The following is a 20,016-nucleotide window of genomic DNA, read 5'->3' as shown; positions in this document are numbered from 1 at the left end:
GCTGAGTTGCTCAGACATGGCGGAGGATACAGTGTAACTGGGCAGCAGCGGCGGAGTTACGTGAGTTTTCCCAGCAGTTGAGTCAGCAAAAGGCGCATGAAATGATACATAAAAAGAGGAAAATGTGTTCGGTTAAAGCGTACTCTGAAAGGGAACGAAAAACGACGAGAAGCGCCACACGTTGGTAAGATGGAAAAATGTATCGCTGTTTAGTGCAGTCAACAGCCTTGGGCAACAAATATGGCTTCTTGTGCCTTTTTCAGTATGCTATAAAAATTGTTCTCCCGTGCAACCTAATGCCGTGGTGGCTCCGGCGAAGTTCTGCAAGCCGCTACAAGTTAAGTTCAATAATCGCTCAGTACTTTTGATCGGGAAGGATATTACATCCACTTGGCCGTCTGAGGTTAGCTGGGAAGCTACGGAACTACAGCGGATAGCAATGGAGCCAAAGCACAAAGAGTTGCTAGACCAGTGTCACCAGAACTTATTGGAGTCCATAACAGATGCGGACCGTGTGATCGAGCTGCTGATAGTTTCCGGTACTTTGAGTCAACTCGACAGGTTCGAGCTGGACCAGAACTGTTCGTCGAGCGCCGAGAAAGTCGACCACCTTTTGAAGATGCTGATGAACAAGGAGAGCGACCATTTCCTCGACCTGTGTGTGGCCCTGGAGAAGGCATACCCTGACCTGTATGCTGCTCTGTTCGGGAACAACGGGGGAGGACCTGTGGACCACTCCACCGGTAAGAGCTGAGACTCTCAGTTCTCCTGAACGGGTCTTCACTTGAATCTATAAATGAGTACTACTTACTGTAAGCAGCGACAATCTGGGTGGTCTCTCAGAAGAAACCGTGTGTGTGGATAGCTACACAATACTCAAGCTGGAAGCTTGCTTTGCCATGAGAAAGGTGAACGGGAAGAGGTTGTAGAGGGGGGTTGCAGCAGTGCTCCTTTATGCATGCTGTGAAATTTGTAAGAACTAATGGCAATGTGCAAATTTTTGTGCTGTTAAATGTGCAGAATATAAAGCACTAGCCTTGATCTTTAAACTGCAGGCTGGAGAAATAATGCACAAGCAAGGACTAAGGACTTTTGTCATTGCTCGCCATTATGCCCTCTCTCTACTCTACAGTCCAATAAAAATCATTACAATAGTGTAGAATTCGATTGAGTTGCTATAGCTTCAGAATATTTTAAGTGTTGATATCAGTGTTCTGTTTAAATAAAGTCAGACCACCTAATAACCACCACAAATTCTCATGTGTTGTTAGTGGCATGCGATGGCTATGGTACATTAGATTAATCCGAGTTGTTTCCATGACAACGGGTGTACCACTCACATGTTGGTCTGTACCTTGTGCGTGATGTGTGCATGCAGCCTGCCCATGCCTAAATGGATTGGTCTGCATCAGGCCACACTCCCCTTTTGGGGGAGCAAACCATGCTTTTATTCTAACAAGGACTGATTTTTTTTTTCTCCAGTTGTGCATTAATGCTGTATTTTTAATCAGAGTTTATTCATTGCATTCATTTCATTTGGCCTCTGTCCTCACAGCAAGTGCCCTCCTCTTCAGCGGTGTGGGTTGTTGTTGCATGGAGACAAAGGGCAACCAAGTGTAAAAGCCTCATCTAGTTTTGCCTGTTTTACTTTGTCTGAATGACTGAAGCCAGTGGCTTACAAACAGTGTCATGCCCCGAGGGCCTGAATGCAGGATGAGCCTTGAGATCCAAATCTGGGGAAGAGATGCAGCACCATGCTTGGCTTTTGATACATTTCACATTAAATGCAATGCAATGCAGGCAATGTTGAATAATTTTGAAGCCACCCTGTGTGAAACGGCTACAGTTGTGTCCATAGTTTACGGCTGCCAAGTTGTAGCACGCCTCACTTTACTACCAGCAAGTAGATCTTAGCAGGTAATGCTGATTTGGTCTTGCTGCTCTGCTGACTGGATCACTAATGCTTCCTTAAGCTTGATTACTTCCTTGTATTGACTGTTGCTGCTGCAGAATAACACCCCTGCTGACATGCTAAGAAACACATTCACTGTGTTTCTGTGAGCAGCTGAGAGTCTGGTCTGGTCTGTTTGCTGTTGGCAGTACTTGGCAGTCTGGTTTTGGGTTTTTCTTCACTTGCTCACCTTTATAGATCATAACACCGGGCCTCAGAGCTGACCTGCCTTGTATTAGGAGAATGCAAGCACAAATGGTGAGTCTGGCTTGTCAGCCTGTGGTTATTCAACAAAGGATTAGGGCCTGCTCTCCTCTCTCTGGTATAAATTCTCTCTGTGAGACGCGCTTTATCGTACTTCTACAGTCCTCTTTATTAGCTGTCACGCTTTTGACTCCCTCTGCTTTGACTCAAGTGTTGTGCTTCTCTTTAATGTGCTCTTTATTATCTTTTAATATAGTAAATCGGATGATGCGATTACCATGTTTTAGCCATACTTGCAAGAGACTGAAGACAAGCTGCTCACGGAGCACCTTCAGGCAAAGACTCTGGTAGAAAAAGCACATATGGATGAAATCCTCAAAGCTGCGGTGTATCTGTGAACAATGCAGGGTGTGTAAAAAGAGAGAATATGAGTGTGATGAGTCTTGCTGATAGCAACCTGCTCTCAACTTGTTCTCCTCTCAGGCTGCCTGCCTGCTTTTGTTCTCAGATGTGCCTCCTGTGCCAGCTGAGCCTCTATATACACACACACACACACACACACACACACACACACACACACACACACACACACACACACACACACACACACACACACACACACAATCATCCAAAGAAGCATCCTCAGCGCAAAGGAAAAACATACAGATGCACGCATAAGTACTGTATTCTTTAAAGCTCGGGCTCTGTAAATTATAAGTGTTTCAGTGGCAACCTGCAGCACATTTGCTGTAGAGAACACGCAAACACATTCATTATTTAGCCTGTTTTTGCGCATCTGTGTGCTGGGGGGACCAAGTCTGGCTTCCTGATTTTTGACAACATTTTTACCTCTCATTAAACGGCAAAGATTCCCTTAGAATATTGTTTTGGCTTTTAAATGAAACTGAATGAATTTCATAAATTCATGCAATGGCAACAATCATGCTGTTTTGTTTTGTTTTTTTGTGCCTTATTTTGCATTATACCAACAGTGACGTACCTAAAGAAAAGTGTAGTAGAAAAGATGAAAGAAAAGTGTAGTAGAAAAGATGCACCTGCACACCCCCCACTCTTTTCAGAGTCTGACAGTGATTTAAACACACTGCAAGAGGAGGGTAACACAAATCTCCTGACAGGATGCAACATCCACAATCTTCTTCTGCTGTCTGTTTGCCTTTGCTTTATCAGTGGTTTTGGTTTTTGTTCCTTTATTGTCCTTTTCTGAGTCACAATCTATTTCCTTTAACTTTCTCTTTCTATGACCCATTATATTTCTTTCCCCCACTGAGTGGTTTCATTTCTCTGCACACTTAAATAAAAGGACGCGTCAGAAAGATAGAGGAGGGTGATTGAAAGAGGGAGTAAGAGAGCGGGAGACAACAGACCTTTTGTTGACAAGTTGAGCAGGCTCAAAGTGCCCAGTCAGCAGCTTGTTCTGTGTACAGCAGCCTAGGACATAGGCCAGTGTTATTGGAGGGGGAGTTTCTGTCCCACTCCATAAAACACGGTGGACAGACAGAGTTATGACCCCAACTCTCGTGTCATGGCAACTGGCCTTAAATATCTCCCATGGTCCAGACCAGACCTCACTTTCTCCGTCATTGTCTGTCAGTGTCTGTCACTCTGTGATGCACACTGCCACTTACCTTGTCAACGCACTCTCCTTTCCTTCACCAACCGGTGTGCTTCAGTCTGTTGTGTTCTAGTTGCGCAGAGAAGGCCATCAGTTCAGCTCCTTTTAGTTTCTGCTTAGTGTGATTGATATTTGAGCAGATTCCACATGCATTTTGAGTGCAGGCGTGCATATTTATAAGTGCAGCGTTTACTCAGAATGTGGTGGTGCAGAATGGGCCAATTGCAGCGTTCTGTCCTCTGTTCCCTGTGTCAGACTACGTCAGTGGGAATTTAACGTGTATCCATAATATTAGAACTGCTTACGTAGATGACTTTCATCTTGTCACTGCACTTCCTTGGATGTCATTAACATACCTAAAGCCTAGATTATTCGTGCTCGTCTAAGTCTGCTAGGGTCTGAGTGACATAATTTTTGCATCAGTCCATGCGAAAGTCTGTGTGCCTGCCTGTTTTTTGTGACTGTGTGGACTTGTCTGCAGAGAATCTCCATTACAATGCAACAAGTACGCATGTCCCCCAGGCAGTGGGCTTCAAGTGGATTTCAAAGAAGCATAACAGGAACAGCTACTTGGCCATCAGGTCTTGGGTTGATACTCAAAAAACATAATTGCTTTGTGACTTTAAATGGGGGCCATATTACTACAAGCCTGACTGCTCATCGCTGCCTTTTTTACCTGCTGAAGATCAGGCTCTGGCTGCTGGTTTGGGGTTGACATACAGTTAACTTTAACAACTTTAACGTCACTCGAGGTTCTTAGCATGCAAACGCAAAGCTAGCGATCTGTGCAGATGCTTGCAAATAGACGATGTTGTGCTAGCAGCCTACTCTTTCTGTTCTGGACACTCTTATCTTATTGTTATACTCTTATCTTTTCACGCAGTAAAAATAAGTGTCTATTCTCCTCTGTGCACACAAACTAATGTCAGCTGATTGTAAATGTGCAATCAGCTCGTGATGCAAATAAGTGAAGAGCCTCAGTAACGCAAGTCACAAAATAACAACATAATTGTAACTGTTTTGTTATTACCGAAGTTGATGCAGTAAATTGTTACGGTGTAACTGAAAAATGTCATGTGAGTACAGTAACAAGTTACTTTGGAACATGTTACACAGTATAATAGAGGCTTAACTGTTAATTAGATTTGATAATCAGCTGTCGTGAAGCTTTTTTTTTTTTTTTAAATAAGATGAAGACTTTAAATTGCTGTATATCCGTATAACCATCAAGACAGGATGCCTCGTACTTTTTAGGACATTAATAGTGTGTCACTGACATTAGTGTTGGAATATTTGGCCAATTAATCTTCTAATCATTCAACAGAAAATAATGAAATCATTAGTTTCAGGGCCTTAGTTGAGTTGTAATTACCAGTTTTAATGGTATAGGGTTTCTTGTCAGTATTAACTCAATAAATCCATCTAATCAAAGCCAGAGATGCACAGTAATGAGTCTGACCTCACCACTTCCTTTGGGTCAGTGGTGTTGTTCCAATTTAATTCTATTGATTTCTAACAGGGTAAAATGTGTATTTTATTTTATTTTTTATTTTTCACTTTTACTAGGATTAATATCTGATGGTGGGCTTATTGACACTCTGAATGCGAGATCAACAGCCAGGAGGCAGTATAGTGGAACAGAACTACATTACCATTTTACACATGTTTCTTCACTTCCTAATTACCCCACAAAGTGGAGGAAATGCCAGAATATAAATGTTTACCAGCATCGTGAAGTCATGGAAATGAATAGCTTCTCTCTTTGTTTAACCATCCTTACCCCCATTCTGTCTTTGTTGTGCTGTATTTTCTCTCTGTTTATATTTTTCTTCCACCTACTCTGTTTCCATTTTGGCGTCTTATCTTTCTCTCCGTCAGCTTGTATTGTCTCTTTCTTTTGTCATGTGATCTTGGGTCAAACCTAACCTATAATATAGGGGTGCAACGATACACAAAATTCACGATTCGGTTCGATACAAAAACAAATGTTCATGCCTTTTTAATTCATCATTCATTAAAATTATAAATATATATTTTAACTCAAAAGTACAGTTTTTAAATTTAATGTTGCTGAAACAACAAAATAAAAAAAAATTAATCTATCTGCTCGAGAAATAGCTCATCTTTGGAAAAGAGAATTTATTACAGAGAAATGGTTCTTTCCAAAATAAAAGCTATACTATACGCTTCTTCTGGGGTATATTCTCAGCAGCATATTAAACATATCAGGTCCCCATAAGGAGAATCATGTGCTAACGGCTGTCTAAATGACTCGGGTAAAGTGTGTAGCATGTGTGCTTGTTGTTTTTGTCTGCTTCCACTTGTCTTTGCACTAGGACGATGTCGGTATAAATGTGGAGTCATATTCGTTGTGTTCCCACTAGTGCTGTCAGGGTTAATCTCGTTAAAATCACATTAACGTCATAACGCGGCAAATCTCCGTTAACAAGTTACCGCGGATTTCCCCGTGCTTGGGGCTGGACGGCGTCAACACGTTAACAAGCTAACTGCGCTATCGCACTAGTTCCCACAAATTGAGCATTGCGTGGCACATCCGACATACTGTTTTACTTTTTTCTATGGCACACTTACCATCAGGGTCACGCTTCACATGAAAACCAAGATAGTTCCAAACGCCAGATCTGAATGAGGGTGGGGGAGGTTCAATTTTGGGTAGCACTGAGGTAGTTGCCATGTTGCAACGAGCTTAGCTTCTGTCTTGCTAGTTTGCGCTGCGCTCAGTGGATCTGCACTCGACAGTACAGCCTAGGCGGAGTAGTCGAACGCAGATCCACTGAGCGCTCAACACAGACTGTATCGTCAGAAGAAAAGTTGATTAAAATAAATAAAAAATGTTGTATTGTTCGATACATATGCATACTGAACCGAAAGCACTGTATCGAACGGTTCAATATCGATATGAGTATCGTTGCACCCCTACTATAATAATCATGATAGTAATCGTTATTGCATGTGGGTCTGCCTCTTATTGAAGATTAGATAAGACTAAAGTATTATGCGTAGTCGTGGTTAGTTGGTGATTTGTTATTTTACTTTAGATCAATTAGTGCATATGCTTTTAATATCAGACGAACGAAGGCGACAGAAAGTTCGAGAATTGGTTAGTGCTTGCTAATAATTCCACTGCATTAGGGCTCTGCACATGTAAGGAAACCTGAGAAAACACTTATATCAGCAAAGACTTTATAGCAGCTACATAGATTATTTGGGGGGAGTGGGGTGTTTTCTTTTATTATTTAGATACCTCACCAAGCTTTAGCATAATTGCTTCACACAGAGAACTGCAGTGTAGAATATTTTGCTTTTCCTGCCCAGAATTGTTAAAGTCCTACCCACCACATCTGCAGGTCTGAAAAATGATTATGTTCTTTTCTTCTCCTTTCTCTTGTTGACCTTTTAAGAAATGGTAGTTTGGCTTAATCACAGAGTTACCTCAACGCAAAATGAAAATGGTTTGTGAATCAACATATGCTGCCCTGTGATTAAACGCAAAGGGAACATCACAAAGGTTGCTGAAATTAGAGCAGTGGGGTTTTTCCATGCAAACTGGCTTTTTGGCAGTGTTTTGGCTTTTTCACTTGCTGAGGCATGTAACTGGTAGAGGGAGGTATGGTTTGGACTGATACTGATATTCACAGTACTTTTACTGATGCTGCTCTCCATATTTTGGGGGTAAAATCTAGACAACAGCAGTGTCTGTAGCCTTTTTCAACTCAATGGCAAGCACATCTGTTGTGTTTTTATTAATCACAGCTTCATAGCAACCAGAAACGAGGACGTTTATAATTGTACCTCTGGGACCAAGTGCTATGCTAATTTTCCTACAATTCAAAATGTTAACAACCATGAGGAATAGAAAATTCATTATCGGTTGCTGTGAGGACAGCTCACACTAAATTCAAACTGACTTTGCAGAATATGCCTCATAGCAGAACAGTAGTTGGAGCAAGATTACTGATGTCTTCCCAATATAAGTTACCTACTGGTTTGCAAATGGAGCTAATTACAAAAATAAATAAATAATTTCCCCAAGGGATCAGTAAAGTATTCTGATTCTGAAAACAATGTGTGTATGTACAGAAATTTATTGCCATAGATCAGTGGCAGCATTCCTCTCAAAAACCTGTATTGGGCTCTTTCTGGCACCTTTTTTCTTTTTGACCCAACCCTTGGCACGAGTAAGCTGATCTAAAACAAATCATGCCTCATTTATGCTGAGCAAGGGTTCTTTGCATAAAGAAGCCACATTATGGTTTGCTCATAATAGGCTGGGATGGATGGCAGTAGCGTTTTTGTTTTTCTTTGGGGAGGGTAATGTTTCAAACTGTTTGCAAGGATCCATGATTACTATAAGGTTACATTTGGGTGATCTTGCTATTTGCTTGGTGGTAAAACAGATTTAGTTTTGACTCATGCTAGAGGACAGACTCAAGTCTAAGTGGAAAAAGGTGGGTGGGCGGGCGTGCAGTGGAGTAATCCTTGCTCATGACATCGTCATGTTTGACAGATTCGTGTTTACGCTAATTGTACACTTTTTAAATCAGACGATCGATCCTTTACCCCAGTAGTAAGGCTGAGCTGGCTCATTTCCCAGAATTTTCCATGTGGTGTCAGTGCCTCACCAGAAGTTTGGCACACTACTTTCTGAAGCTCCCCGAGTAGAGATATTGAGGTTTGGACATAAGCGTGTGTATATTTGTGTACCAGTATCATGATATAATGATTGGGGGGTGTTGTACACTGCTAATTTAAACAACATTGTCCTTATTGTGTGCAGAGACACGGCCAGCATTCGGAGGTCTAGCTTACCCAGCATAAATCATTCTTTCTGCTCTCTGGCTTAGCGCTGACACATCCTTCAGCCTCAGTTAAGCACACTGTAAAATGAGTGGGTTGTTGTCAACCGTGTTATTAGTGTTGCTATTGTTTGCGCTTCTGTGGTTAAATGGCTGTAAAGCTAAGGATGGTGAAGGAGAAAGGGCACAGACTCTGCTAGCCTCAACTTTGTTTTAATCACTGTTGCTCACTGACAGTGAGAAGAGCTGACAGTGGCTAATAAAGAAAAGCGCACTGTATTATTTTTGGAATGCTAATGCTGCTGCTCTACCAAGTTGCCCCAAAATGTTTGTCTGTAGAGGGCTTTGAAATATCACAGTTGCCTTGCTTGCTTTAAATCAGAAGCAATGAGGCTTGTCAATGTGCTCTAAAAAAATAAGGGGTTTTGAAGTGGCAGCAGCAAGGAGCCCATCTCACTGATAATCATGTGTCTTTACTTAAACTATCTCATTGTCAGAATTTTCTGGAATTGATGAATAATTTAGTCTCAGCCACTGCAGGAGGCAGAGTTTGTATCTTTCTTTGATTAAGGCTTTCCTCCAACTCTCATGCCGTCCTCTTTGACTATTCCTCTCATCCAGTTTCACTATGGCAACTTATGCCATCTCCTTTTATGTCCTTGAGAACATAATCTCGTTGTTTGAAGCAACTTTTGGTAGCGATCCCAATATTTATTTATTTATTTATTTTTCATTTTTTGATTTTTTTAAAGGGAAGCAGATGGGCAAGTGGGGAAAGCGGAGCTCCTTAGGAATGGCAAGTACTCCCCTAACCTATTTAGGTGACTGTGACAGTCTTTTGTTACCATTGCATCAGGTCTTCTACTGGATTATATTCTCACCTCAGAATGCATCTCTTTTGTTGGCATTTGTTTACCCTGTAGACCATCGGTGGTTTATTGGTATATTGCTTCAGTTTTGAATTTGTGTGAAGTCAATGTGTACTGGCATTGCCTGAAATATTATATTAAATATCAGTATTAGTAATCGTCAAGAATTTCAGTCTGTGCACCCCGTGTATAATATCTCCTGATAAAAGCTGTCATGTTTCTATTTATGAGGCTGAAAGCAATCTTTCAGGTCTCATCTGTCCTGTGTGCCTCCTATTGGCAGACTCAATCGGATTCTACCTCTGTAGAGCATCAGATCTATGCCGCCTTAATGGATGTCTGTTTTATTGATGCAGTGAACATGCTTACAAATGATTAGCCTCACTTGTTGTGGCTGGTGCTAATTGGTATCAGTGTCTAAAAGCTACAGGAAAACTCCAGTGCTGTTGACCCTCAGATCAACGGCTGGTTCATGCCAATCAGGTGTACAGTTGTTGGGGTGCTTATGGAATTAACTGATTAAAAAGCAAGCAAGCAAGCGTTCTATGTTGATATTCATTTTGTTTTCCTTGATTTAGATGTTATTTAGAAAAAGGGTAGATAAATCACCTGCAGCTATGGTCTGACAGGCTGGGAGTGGAACCAGGGAGTCGAGTGCAAAAGGGAATTTTTACCTGTTCTGTATGTATCCTAACTACTCTATTAGATTGCCCCAAGTAGCTAGATTTGTAAGATCTTTGTTTGTGCCAAAAACAGCACAAATTGAGGGTTTTGTTCCGTTCAGTATTTTATTTTTATTCCTTCAAGGTTTAGAGCTGACATTACCTCCCATTGGCTCATGAGTTTTATTCTAAAACCCTAACCGTCACGTACTGGGTTCAAGAAGTCAGTAGTTGCTTTTGGTTGCTTTTAGTTGCCTCTTCGGAAATGCACATGAGCCTTTTGCATAGCTGGGTTGTAGAGAATTAATGCTGTGCAACCCCACAGTGGTGCTCATTGTGTCTGATGGAACAATATGAAATCAAAGCCGTGTGCTCCGAGCACTTCATGGAGTAAAAGTGTTGAGCATCGGGGAACGTCAGAACAGATTAAAAGCCTTTCCGCCCTGCTTCTCTCTATTTTCACAGTCTCTCTCCTTACTTCTCTCCCTCCTTATTGCCTGTGCAACTTTAGTTAGGCTATCTCCTTTTATCTGTTCTGCTCTGTTCCATGCCTTCTTCATGTTTCTCCTTTTGCACCCCTCCCTCCCTCCTCTGTCTGCGGGGCCTAAGATGGAGTGGCTCAGTCGCACAGAGCTCATAGTTAATTAGGCTTGGCCTTGTCACACATTGAGGGCTGGAGCCAGAGCTGTAGCTAAACCCAGTGGGGAAGCAAGGACAGAGATGGAGGTCTAGAACTATTGGCGTCAATTGCTTGCTGCTGACAGCTACCAATCCCTTGTTCTCCTAAACCCTCTGTTTGGCTTTCATTTATCACATCAGATTAGTATTATCTCAGTTTCATTGTGCTTTTTTTTTTTTTTTTTTTTTTTTTTTATAAATTACCTCGGCGTCATTTCCCCCCCACTTTAACAGTGCAGACAGGACAAATTTAGTGTTGTAGACATGTGAAAATGCAAAACATTATCATTGGTTCCAGTTTCTCTAATACGAGTATTTTGTATGCTATATATCAATATTGTATTTAAAAAAAACAAAACACTTCAGTCCCTAACTGCATCAGTATCTATTTTACATTTCAGATTAGAGATTGTGCAATTCATCACAAATACTAGTATTACAAAATTACACAAGTCTGAATGTTTATACTAGTGCAACTGTTTACTCAGTATGATATTTGCAAGATGACTGTTACACACAATGATCGTCTGAGTGTTTTTGCTGAAGATAACAGTCTAGCATTTGGAAAGTAAAAACTTAATAGAAAAGTGGCTAGTTGGTGAATCTAAGAAAGCTGTAGAGGACGATGGATGATGCATTTTGCAATAAGTCAAAGATGTGTTTTTTAAGAAAAGGGCAGTTTGTGTTGCCAGCCATGTTTATGTTACCCTTTGGAGCAGGGACTCTGCATTATAATGGCGATCTGTAGAGTCTTTCCTATGGATTGTGGTAGCCTGTGTGAAATATCCCCTAGCTTAACGTTGTGCATAGCTATTCAGATAGAGAATCATTTTCTCTCTGCTGCTCTCTTTCTCTCTCTCTCCTACTCTCTCTATGTGCTTGACATAAAAAGAGAAAATCCCATTTCAGCCGTGACATTCTGCCTGTGTAGCAGAAACATACAGGGACTATACATCAAAGCAAGGCAGAGTGCACAGTGAGGGAACGGAGGTTTAATGACGACAGGGGTCTGGAGTGATAATATAGAGCTGCTAAGGAGGAGAGTTGAAGTTATTATTCCAAGTATAAACCCAGTACCGCATTTATAATACAGCTGTGCAGGGAATATGAAGCTGGCTATGTAATATTCATTTCATTTGGCATTTTACCGGCAATTAATTCAGGCTCGTGTGTAAGTGGTTCATCATTCTGTCGGTGCTGTAAGTCTGACCGCATCGCTTTTCTTGGCAGGTTCCACGTACAGCGTTCTCTCCACAATGCCCTCCGACTCAGAAAGCAGCAGTTCCCTCAGCAGTGTTGGTATGTATAACGACCCAAGAAGCCTTTTTAAGAAGTTATTTGTCATGTCAGGTCACACTGGTTCTGTATGATGCCCACAGTGCACTGTTGGGAAGCTGTTTACACTGATATTGGCGTAATTCCTGTAGCGTTACAGTGAAGGATCTAGCGGTTTTATTTCTCCTTTAAACCCACCATTGGGGCACTCGCCACACATCTCCCGTTCCTTAAGCCATGTTTTCCTTTCCCTAGGCTTGACAAAGGTCCAAATGACTCAGCTGTGTTACATAAACCTCCAAAAGGTCCAAAAAAATGACTCAAAGATGAACATAATCCCCAGATTTCCTGCCCTGGTTCATGTTTCAAGGAAAACAACCCAGAACGTGACTTGTAATGGTGTATATATGATTTATGAGACTCGATCTATGTGGCACCACATCAGTGACACTCGGTTTAAAAAAAAAAAAAAAAAAAATCTGAAATATAAGAACATATTTTCCATAAAACAAGATTTCAGTGGATTTGTATTGCAGGCATTTATGTAGACATTTAATTTGATTAAAGATAAATCTCTGGGGACCTTGTTAAGAAAATACCAGAGATACAGCACAAACCTTTCATTTTTTTTCTTTCCTTTTTTTTACATCTGACATTACCAAAGGTGTAGTCTTTTAAATCGAATGTAATTCCCACCAACTTTTATTGCACAGCGTCTCAGGAAAAACCCCTGGCATATTATAAAGGAATTTCTAAACAACCAGGTGCTGCCCTCACAGCTGGATGGGACTTTTGCTTCCTAATTCTAAAGTTGGGAGCACACTCTGACCAAGTATCCTTTCTGGATGGGTCATAATGTTTAAATTTGATGTTGTTTTGAGGCACAGAAAAGGGAATGCATTCAGTGACATCTGGACAGTTGTATGTCTGTTTCTTTCCTGGGTTGGAATTAACCATTGAGGGTGACACTGTGTGTAAACACGATCTGTGATCTTGCAGGAAATTATGTCTGTGTGTCTTTATTTGACAGAAATCTGTACATTTTCTTAATTTGGTCATAGAAAATCTATTATACCTGAAGAAATGAACAAAACTAGGAAGAACTCATTTTCACAATCCTACTCCTTCATGCTTTGTCTCTCGCTAAAGACTCTTGGGGGGCGAAAATAAATAAAATCCTCTAGGCAACTTCTTAATGATAAAACAAATTTATGAGATAAAACAATCCAGTGTGTGATAAATGGTCACGGGCTTCTCAGTAATGTGTTTACCGTTCCAGGTTCTCCTGTTAATGGTGAAGCATCCTCCCCACCCCCAGCTATCAATGACAACCGGCATTCCGGTGACAACCTGGACACCATCTTGCTGCAGCTCCGCCAGGTGACCAGGGAGCGGGATGAGCTTCGTAAGCGTCTGGCGTTGGCATCGCCTGGGACCACCTTCGACGACTGCAGGTGCAAATCTTGGCCTGTTTGCCAAATTGTTGTTGTTGTTGTCACTGTTTCTTGTTACCTCCTGGTAACACTTTTTTTTAAATTTGCCTCATGACTATAAAAGTGTTGACATTCATGCCTCCCTTTTCTGCCTAAATGAAAGGCATCAAATCTGGGATTCATTGCTCTTTGAATCAGCAGAGCTCCACTGGTATTGTTTACTCTCTCTTGGCTGTCTTCAGTGCTGGCTGCCATGTTTAATAATTCTCACCTGTCTGGGAAAATGTTGACCTTGCCTTGCAGAGAGAGCACATTGACACTGACAGCTTAATAAAGTTTAATGTGCTCTAGAAACAAGATGTTTCCTTTGCAACACATGATACCAAGGCTAAAATGCCTATATGCACGCATAGTTTTAAAGTATTGTTATTAGGATTAAACATGCCAGTACTATGCATTTTTGTACAAAGAGAAGGTCAGCTCTTTTATCTGCGATGTGCTTGGGCACGCTATCATTCAAGGCTTGTGTAATAAAATTTTGGTTTGGTGCCTTTCTTCTTAAGGCCAAATTCCAAAGCCAGTCATGACTATGAGCGTCTAAAAAGTCAGTGCATTGGGGCCATGGCAGATCTGCAGTCTCTGAAGAACCAGCATACTAAAACACTCAAGAGGTGCGAGGAGGCTGTGAAGGAGGCTGACTTCTACCAGTAAGTCTTCCTTGCAACGAGTTTTGTCTTTCTTGTTGTTGATGAAGGACTCTGTTGTCATATGTATCTCTGTTATGCAGTTTGTGCTCATCAGTTGCTTAGATTTCCATTTGGTATCAGTGGTAAGTGTTGTTCAGAACCGTTGTTAAAATGAGAATATAAACAAGCTTGGGGTGGGATTCTGCAATCTGCTGCTTTTCAGCATTGAAATAATCAAGTTTTATTGCGTTGTTTTGCTGCAGCTGTAACAAACACTTGCGTGGTGTTGTAGTTAACCCGACTGAAAGAACATCGCTCGGAGCTACAGTCGGCTTTCACGTTTAAAGGGAACTGGCACTACAATATAACAACGTGCATGGTTTTAAAAGCTTGGAAAATGGAGCCATTTATATGATTGAATCATTCAGCCTCATAGCTTGTGAGCCCAGCCAAAATTTCTGGAGCACAGAGGCAGAACATGTGTTTCAATATTTTTATATTTTCCACACACCTAGATTACTAAGCAAGTAAATTAATATCATTAATGATTGTGTGCTTTTACCTAATACAATTTAACAATTCATTCACAACTTCTACTCTGAGTAAATATTTTTTATCAATTTTATTCTCAATCAGTTTGAACTTTGGTTGCAAATTTTAGATGATGTAGAATAAATAATATTTTAGTTTTACATTTTGCATGTACTTGCGTATCCTCTGTCTGTGTTTACCTAATCTAATCAAAGTTTGCTTTCTGCTCTGTATGTTTGCACGTCCATCTATGTTCACTCTTCCTCTTTTTAGCATGCTGCACAGCCGTGTCTTGGGCGACCAGACACAGCTGAAGGAAGAGATGGAAACACTCAGGAGGGACAATGCCCAACTTGTCCGGGAGCACAACCACCTAAAACAGAACTGTGAGGAGCTCAAACGACTGCACAGTCAAGACCAGAAAGAGTTGGCGGACCTTCGGCTGCAGCAACAGCAGGTATAACGCGGTCACAGACGCACCGCTGTTGCTGTCCAGATGTTATATAAGAGATTGAGTGACATGGCACAGATGGTGGGCCTGCATATATAAAACCGAACTGCTTTTTCATGTAAATATTTGTTCCTTTACTAAGGCACCACATATTTGTAATCTTTCTGAAAGCATGTGAGGCTGGCGTGCTCATGCGTGTGTTGCAAGGTGTGAGCGGCAGCTCTCCTAAAGGACAGTCATTGGTTGTGCGATTTGGGTGTACTGCTATAAACAGAAACTCAAGTGCAAGAGCACACACGTAAAGGCCACAGTGTGACCAAACCCGTGCTTGGTGCTGTTGTTGGCACGCACAGGATTGTACGCAGTGAATTAGTCACCAAGGGTCAGTTAACACAGTGTTCTACCTTAACATCCTGAGGCATTTAATGACAAATGTTTGTGCTAAATTACATGAGCTGTCCGTGCTCATAATGTGTTAATGTACAGTCAAAGTCTTTTTCCTGCACCAACACTATAATCATTCTCCCTAAACTCTACTGACCACACATGACTGTATCTTTTTTTTTTTTCCCCCCTAAAAAAAACCAGTGTATAAGAGAATGTGCACGTTGGAGATGGTGTTAGATGTGCTGGGAAAGCACGATTTCCCAGAAGTTCTTGCTTAGTGAGGAGACTATCTCAAAGTTGATAGTGATCAGATTTAAACAGGATTCAGTTCTTGCATTTCTAAGGGGCAGCCACAGATTTTTTTATTTTTTATCTTTTTGATCGCACCTCATATATTTTGGGATGTCAGAAAGTCTTTCCTCTTGTGTTTTATGTACTGAATACTTTCTTCTAAGAGCACAAGGGGACAGTGACCCATATTGTGAAGTAGTGTCTTACACAGTACCCATGGGGACACTGCAGTAGTTGCAAGCACAGGGCAGCCAAGCAGAGGGAAATGCACACAGAGCATTTCTGAAAAGGGCACACACAGAAGAAAAGGGCTTGGCTTGGGCAAAGGGCACTCTGACCCAAACAACGTAACGATCACATTGGTGCATTTGCAGTGTGTGCTTTCGCAGAGGTCAATACAGCCTTCGGGTCACAGAAGCTCTTCTGGGAATCTGGAAGACTATATCAGCAAGACCTGCAGAAATGAAAGAGAAGAAGTAGTGCAGTCTGAAGGGCGCACTCTGTGCTTAAAACAGTTAAAGACAAATGACTGACCAGCACAGTTAACTAAGTACGTAACTGCAGTCCTAGAAATAAACTTGCCCTTATAAAATCTGTTTTGTTTTTGTTTGGTTTTTTTGTTTGTTTTAAGTGGGCACAGATTATCTTGCACTTACACTCCTGTCCGCACATTAACGCCATCTGCTGCTAAGGTGGGGTACAACAAGTACATACAGGTTTGTGGTATTAACATTTTGACCAACGCTAATTGCTTTGTATGCATTTTTGTTACCAGGTAATGAGCGAGAAGGGCTCATCAGAGGTATTAAATAAGCTGTACGACACTGCTATAGAGAAGTTGGAGGCTGTAAAGAAGGAGTATGATTCCCTGAGCAAGCGTTACAGTGAGAAGGTAGCTAACCACAACACAGACCTGAGCCGCCTGGAGCAAGCGGAGGAGGAGAACCGGAGGCTGCAGAAGCAGATGGATGCGTTGCTCAAACAGCGAGACTCAGCTATGCACTACCAGCAGCAGTACTCTACCTCAATGAGGAGGTGAAAGCATCATTACGTGACACAAAAAAGACACAAAAGGGTTAAATTAAATTGTCTGTTTGAGTCAAAGTAGGGTTAGTGCTGTACTCAGACTACATGCATTTCTCCCCTCTTCCAGGTTTGATTCAGTGCAGCAGGAGCTGAACAAGTCCTCAGCTCAGAACAAGGAGCTGCAGAGAGAGATGGAGCGGCTGCAGTCAGAGGTGACGCGCTACAAGAACTTGCAGCTGAAGTCGGCCAAGGACTGCGAGAAGTACAAGGAGGAGAGGGACTCTGTGTTTAATGAATATCGCCTCATCATGAGTGAAAGGGACCAGGTGATCAAGGAGGTGGACAAGTTGCAAACTGAACTGGAGGCAGCTGAGGCTCGACTGAAAAACACTTCATCAGAGAGGGTGGTGGCCAGTGAAGAGTTGGAGGCTCTCAGACAGGTATCGGGCTTTAAAACACGTTAAAACAACAGCATATCTTCAGGTGTATATGTCTTTTATAACTGATAGACTTCAGGACAAGAAAATTGGCACTGAATATGACCTGCTTAAAGAAACATGCCAAATCCATCAAAGAATTTGACTTGTAGTAGTCATTTAAAAAAAAAACAACCCAAAAAACTGAAAGGAGCATTGGCTGTCATGGTAAAGCTGAAGCCAGCAACCATCTAGTGTAGCTTAAAGCCTGGAGTGGGGGAAACATTTAGCCAAGCTGCTTCCAAGGCTAACAAAATGCAACTGGTTTCTTATTGCAATACTGAAGGTCTTGGGTTTACTATTTGATTTTTTTTTTTTTTTTTGAGATCATTTTGTTTTTCTAAATAAAACCGAATTGACTCTACTTTCACCATAACCTTCAAAATCTATAAATCTGCACATCTGCGTCATCGGTTGATCACTAGACACCTTCTCAAACTGTACACACGAATGGTTCTGCTTCTTTTTGGAGGATATTTCTGAACACTGCAAAAGGATTTGAAGCTAGTATCAGATCACTCTGCATTAGACCCCCAACAATATTTTCACATCACATTAATGACTCACTGTGCTGAGATGCCCTCATTCTATTTTGCCTTTTGTTCTGGGATAGGAGTTGAACTCGTCACTGGTGGACCGTGACAGGGCCATCTGCGAGAGGAATGAGCTGCTGGAGAAGTATTGCCATGAGGTGAAGGACAAAGCTGAGGCCCAGAAGGAGTTGAGCCAGGCCTGCAAGGACATCGAGACGGTCCGGGAGGAGAGGGATGTGGCCCGCAAGGAGAGAACAGAGGCCATCATTCAAAGGGATCAGCTGCTCAGAGAATACTATCAAGCCAGACAAGTAAATGTCACTGCTCTTTCATAAAATCTCAGGAAGCGTCTGTTGACGTCTTTGTTGTGGTGTCCTCTTTATAGCATATACTATCACTGGTGTAGCCTGTGAACCAATTTCCCAACTTGTTTTTTTTCTTCAAAAGGTAGCCAAGCACTTATATCTAGCCCTTTCTTCCTAGATCCATGATATGTAATTCAGTATAAACTAAAATGTATGATTAAAAAGCATCTCTTTCTACCCACTAAGCAGCCATTTAAATAGTCCTTGTGCAGGGTTATATACATGAAAAGTACTTGGTTTGTTGTATGGGACTATTGTTTAGAATGCTTAAGATGAAAAACGAGACGTAGTGTGTTATAAAATTAATCTTTTTCATGTACTCTTAATGTTCTTAGAAACAAGACTCTGCCACCTTGGACATGGAACGAGCCAATAAGGAGATCGAGATGCTAAGGAAACAGTATGAAGCGATGTCCCAGGAGCTGAAGGAGGCCACACAGGAAGCTGAGGTGGCCAAATGTCGAAGGGATTGGGCCTTCCAGGAGAGAGACAAAATAGTGGCGGAGAGGGAAAGCATAAGGTCAGTGCGTTTATGGGTTTTTAAAAGACTTTTAGCAAAGCTGAGAGGGTCTGTAGTTGATCTCCCTCTCCAATAAACTAATTACTCACAATCTCCCTTCTCTCCTTTCTGTAGGACTCTGTGTGACAACCTGCGGCGAGAAAGGGACCGGGCAGTCAGCGATCTGGCTGATGCCCTGCGTAATTTGGATGATATGAGAAAACAGAAGAATGACACATTGCGAGAACTTAAAGAACTAAAGTGAGTCTTCACCGTGGTTTTAAAGCTGCTATCAGCTCTGAAGTCTCTTGTTTGACTCCCTCACTGCATGATATTTCCACATTTCCAACTTTATTCTCCATTTGTTTCATAAAAGCTGAATCCCAATAAAGACTCATAAGGAATAAGTGGAAAGGTCTTCTGCATTTCAGCAAGTGCAAACAACATGGCCTCTACTCACTCAGCTGTGTGTGTTGTGCTGTCTCTGTAAGCTGTTGTAGTCAGTGTGTGGCTTGGCTGGGCATAAGCTATGACATTCAGCCTTTGGAGACATGGTGTAGTGCAGTTGTGTTTCTGGCAACATTTCCACACACCCAGATTAAAGTGTAATCCCGCAAAGCGTCAGTGTTTTGAACACACACATTTTGTCTCGCTGTCTTCAAGGCCCTTCATGTGACTGTGTTTAGAATGCATGTAGAGGCTCCCTCTGCTGGCGAAAGTGTGTATGACAACCATTATGTGTCAGGTCCCTGCACGAGGGTTGCGATTTCCAGGCTGGAGGGTAGATTCTGGGGAAAGTCGAGTCTCTTTCCCCATCTACTAATTTAATCCTAACATTATCTAACTATAACCACTTGTAATGTATGGTGCTTGTATCCAATTATTATCTAACTAGTAATCTAACATTTTCCCTATATAGAGTATGCACCATACAGTGACTTTGAGTTTCTTCCTCTATCCTCATCAGAGACTGATGTACAATTGGGGTTTTAATGTCACTGCAACCCTTAAGGCATGCCTCAGTAGGACACCATATATCTTGCTGACAGTGTGGCATTGTGTGCAATCTACTTTTAGATTTTTTTTTTTTTTTTCTGGGAATAAATTTAAATTGAACTCGTTGGACCTCTAAATGGAAAGTGTTCGTAAGAATGAGAGCACGTCAGATGTTTTGAAACAAAGCTCGAGACTGACACGAAGATTAAAATATGTAAAATTCTGCGCAATCTGTAGATGCAGCTCCCTTTTG

General features: G+C 41.6%; 1 protein-coding gene across 4 annotated transcripts in view; it reads left to right on the top strand.

The window, feature by feature from the left end:
• dlg5a (discs, large homolog 5a (Drosophila)) overlaps nucleotides 1-20,016 on the top strand; it is a 40,099-nt gene continuing 20,083 nt past the window's right edge. For all 4 annotated transcript variants that reach the window (XM_086259364.1, XM_086259365.1, XM_086259363.1 and 1 more), the window contains exons 1-10: nucleotides 1-743; nucleotides 12,045-12,113; nucleotides 13,369-13,543; nucleotides 14,086-14,229; nucleotides 15,013-15,196; nucleotides 16,644-16,903; nucleotides 17,022-17,334; nucleotides 17,984-18,214; nucleotides 18,604-18,788; nucleotides 18,903-19,028. In XM_086259364.1, coding sequence (XP_086115490.1) covers nucleotides 440-743; nucleotides 12,045-12,113; nucleotides 13,369-13,543; nucleotides 14,086-14,229; nucleotides 15,013-15,196; nucleotides 16,644-16,903; nucleotides 17,022-17,334; nucleotides 17,984-18,214; nucleotides 18,604-18,788; nucleotides 18,903-19,028 — 1,991 coding nt within the window. In that variant the 5' untranslated portion in view covers nucleotides 1-439. The remainder of the gene's footprint in view (nucleotides 744-12,044; nucleotides 12,114-13,368; nucleotides 13,544-14,085; nucleotides 14,230-15,012; nucleotides 15,197-16,643; nucleotides 16,904-17,021; nucleotides 17,335-17,983; nucleotides 18,215-18,603; nucleotides 18,789-18,902; nucleotides 19,029-20,016) is intronic.

This window comes from Aulonocara sp. 'chitande type north' Nkhata Bay, linkage group LG13, assembly GCF_057382095.1.
Source record: "Aulonocara sp. 'chitande type north' Nkhata Bay isolate Kocher_YH1m ecotype deep benthic linkage group LG13, A_spYH_male_GT1.1, whole genome shotgun sequence".
Classification (NCBI taxonomy): Eukaryota; Metazoa; Chordata; class Actinopteri; order Cichliformes; family Cichlidae; genus Aulonocara; species Aulonocara sp. 'chitande type north' Nkhata Bay.
The sequence above is the reverse complement of the archived record's forward strand: the minus strand, read 5'-3'. Positions and strand labels throughout refer to the sequence as shown.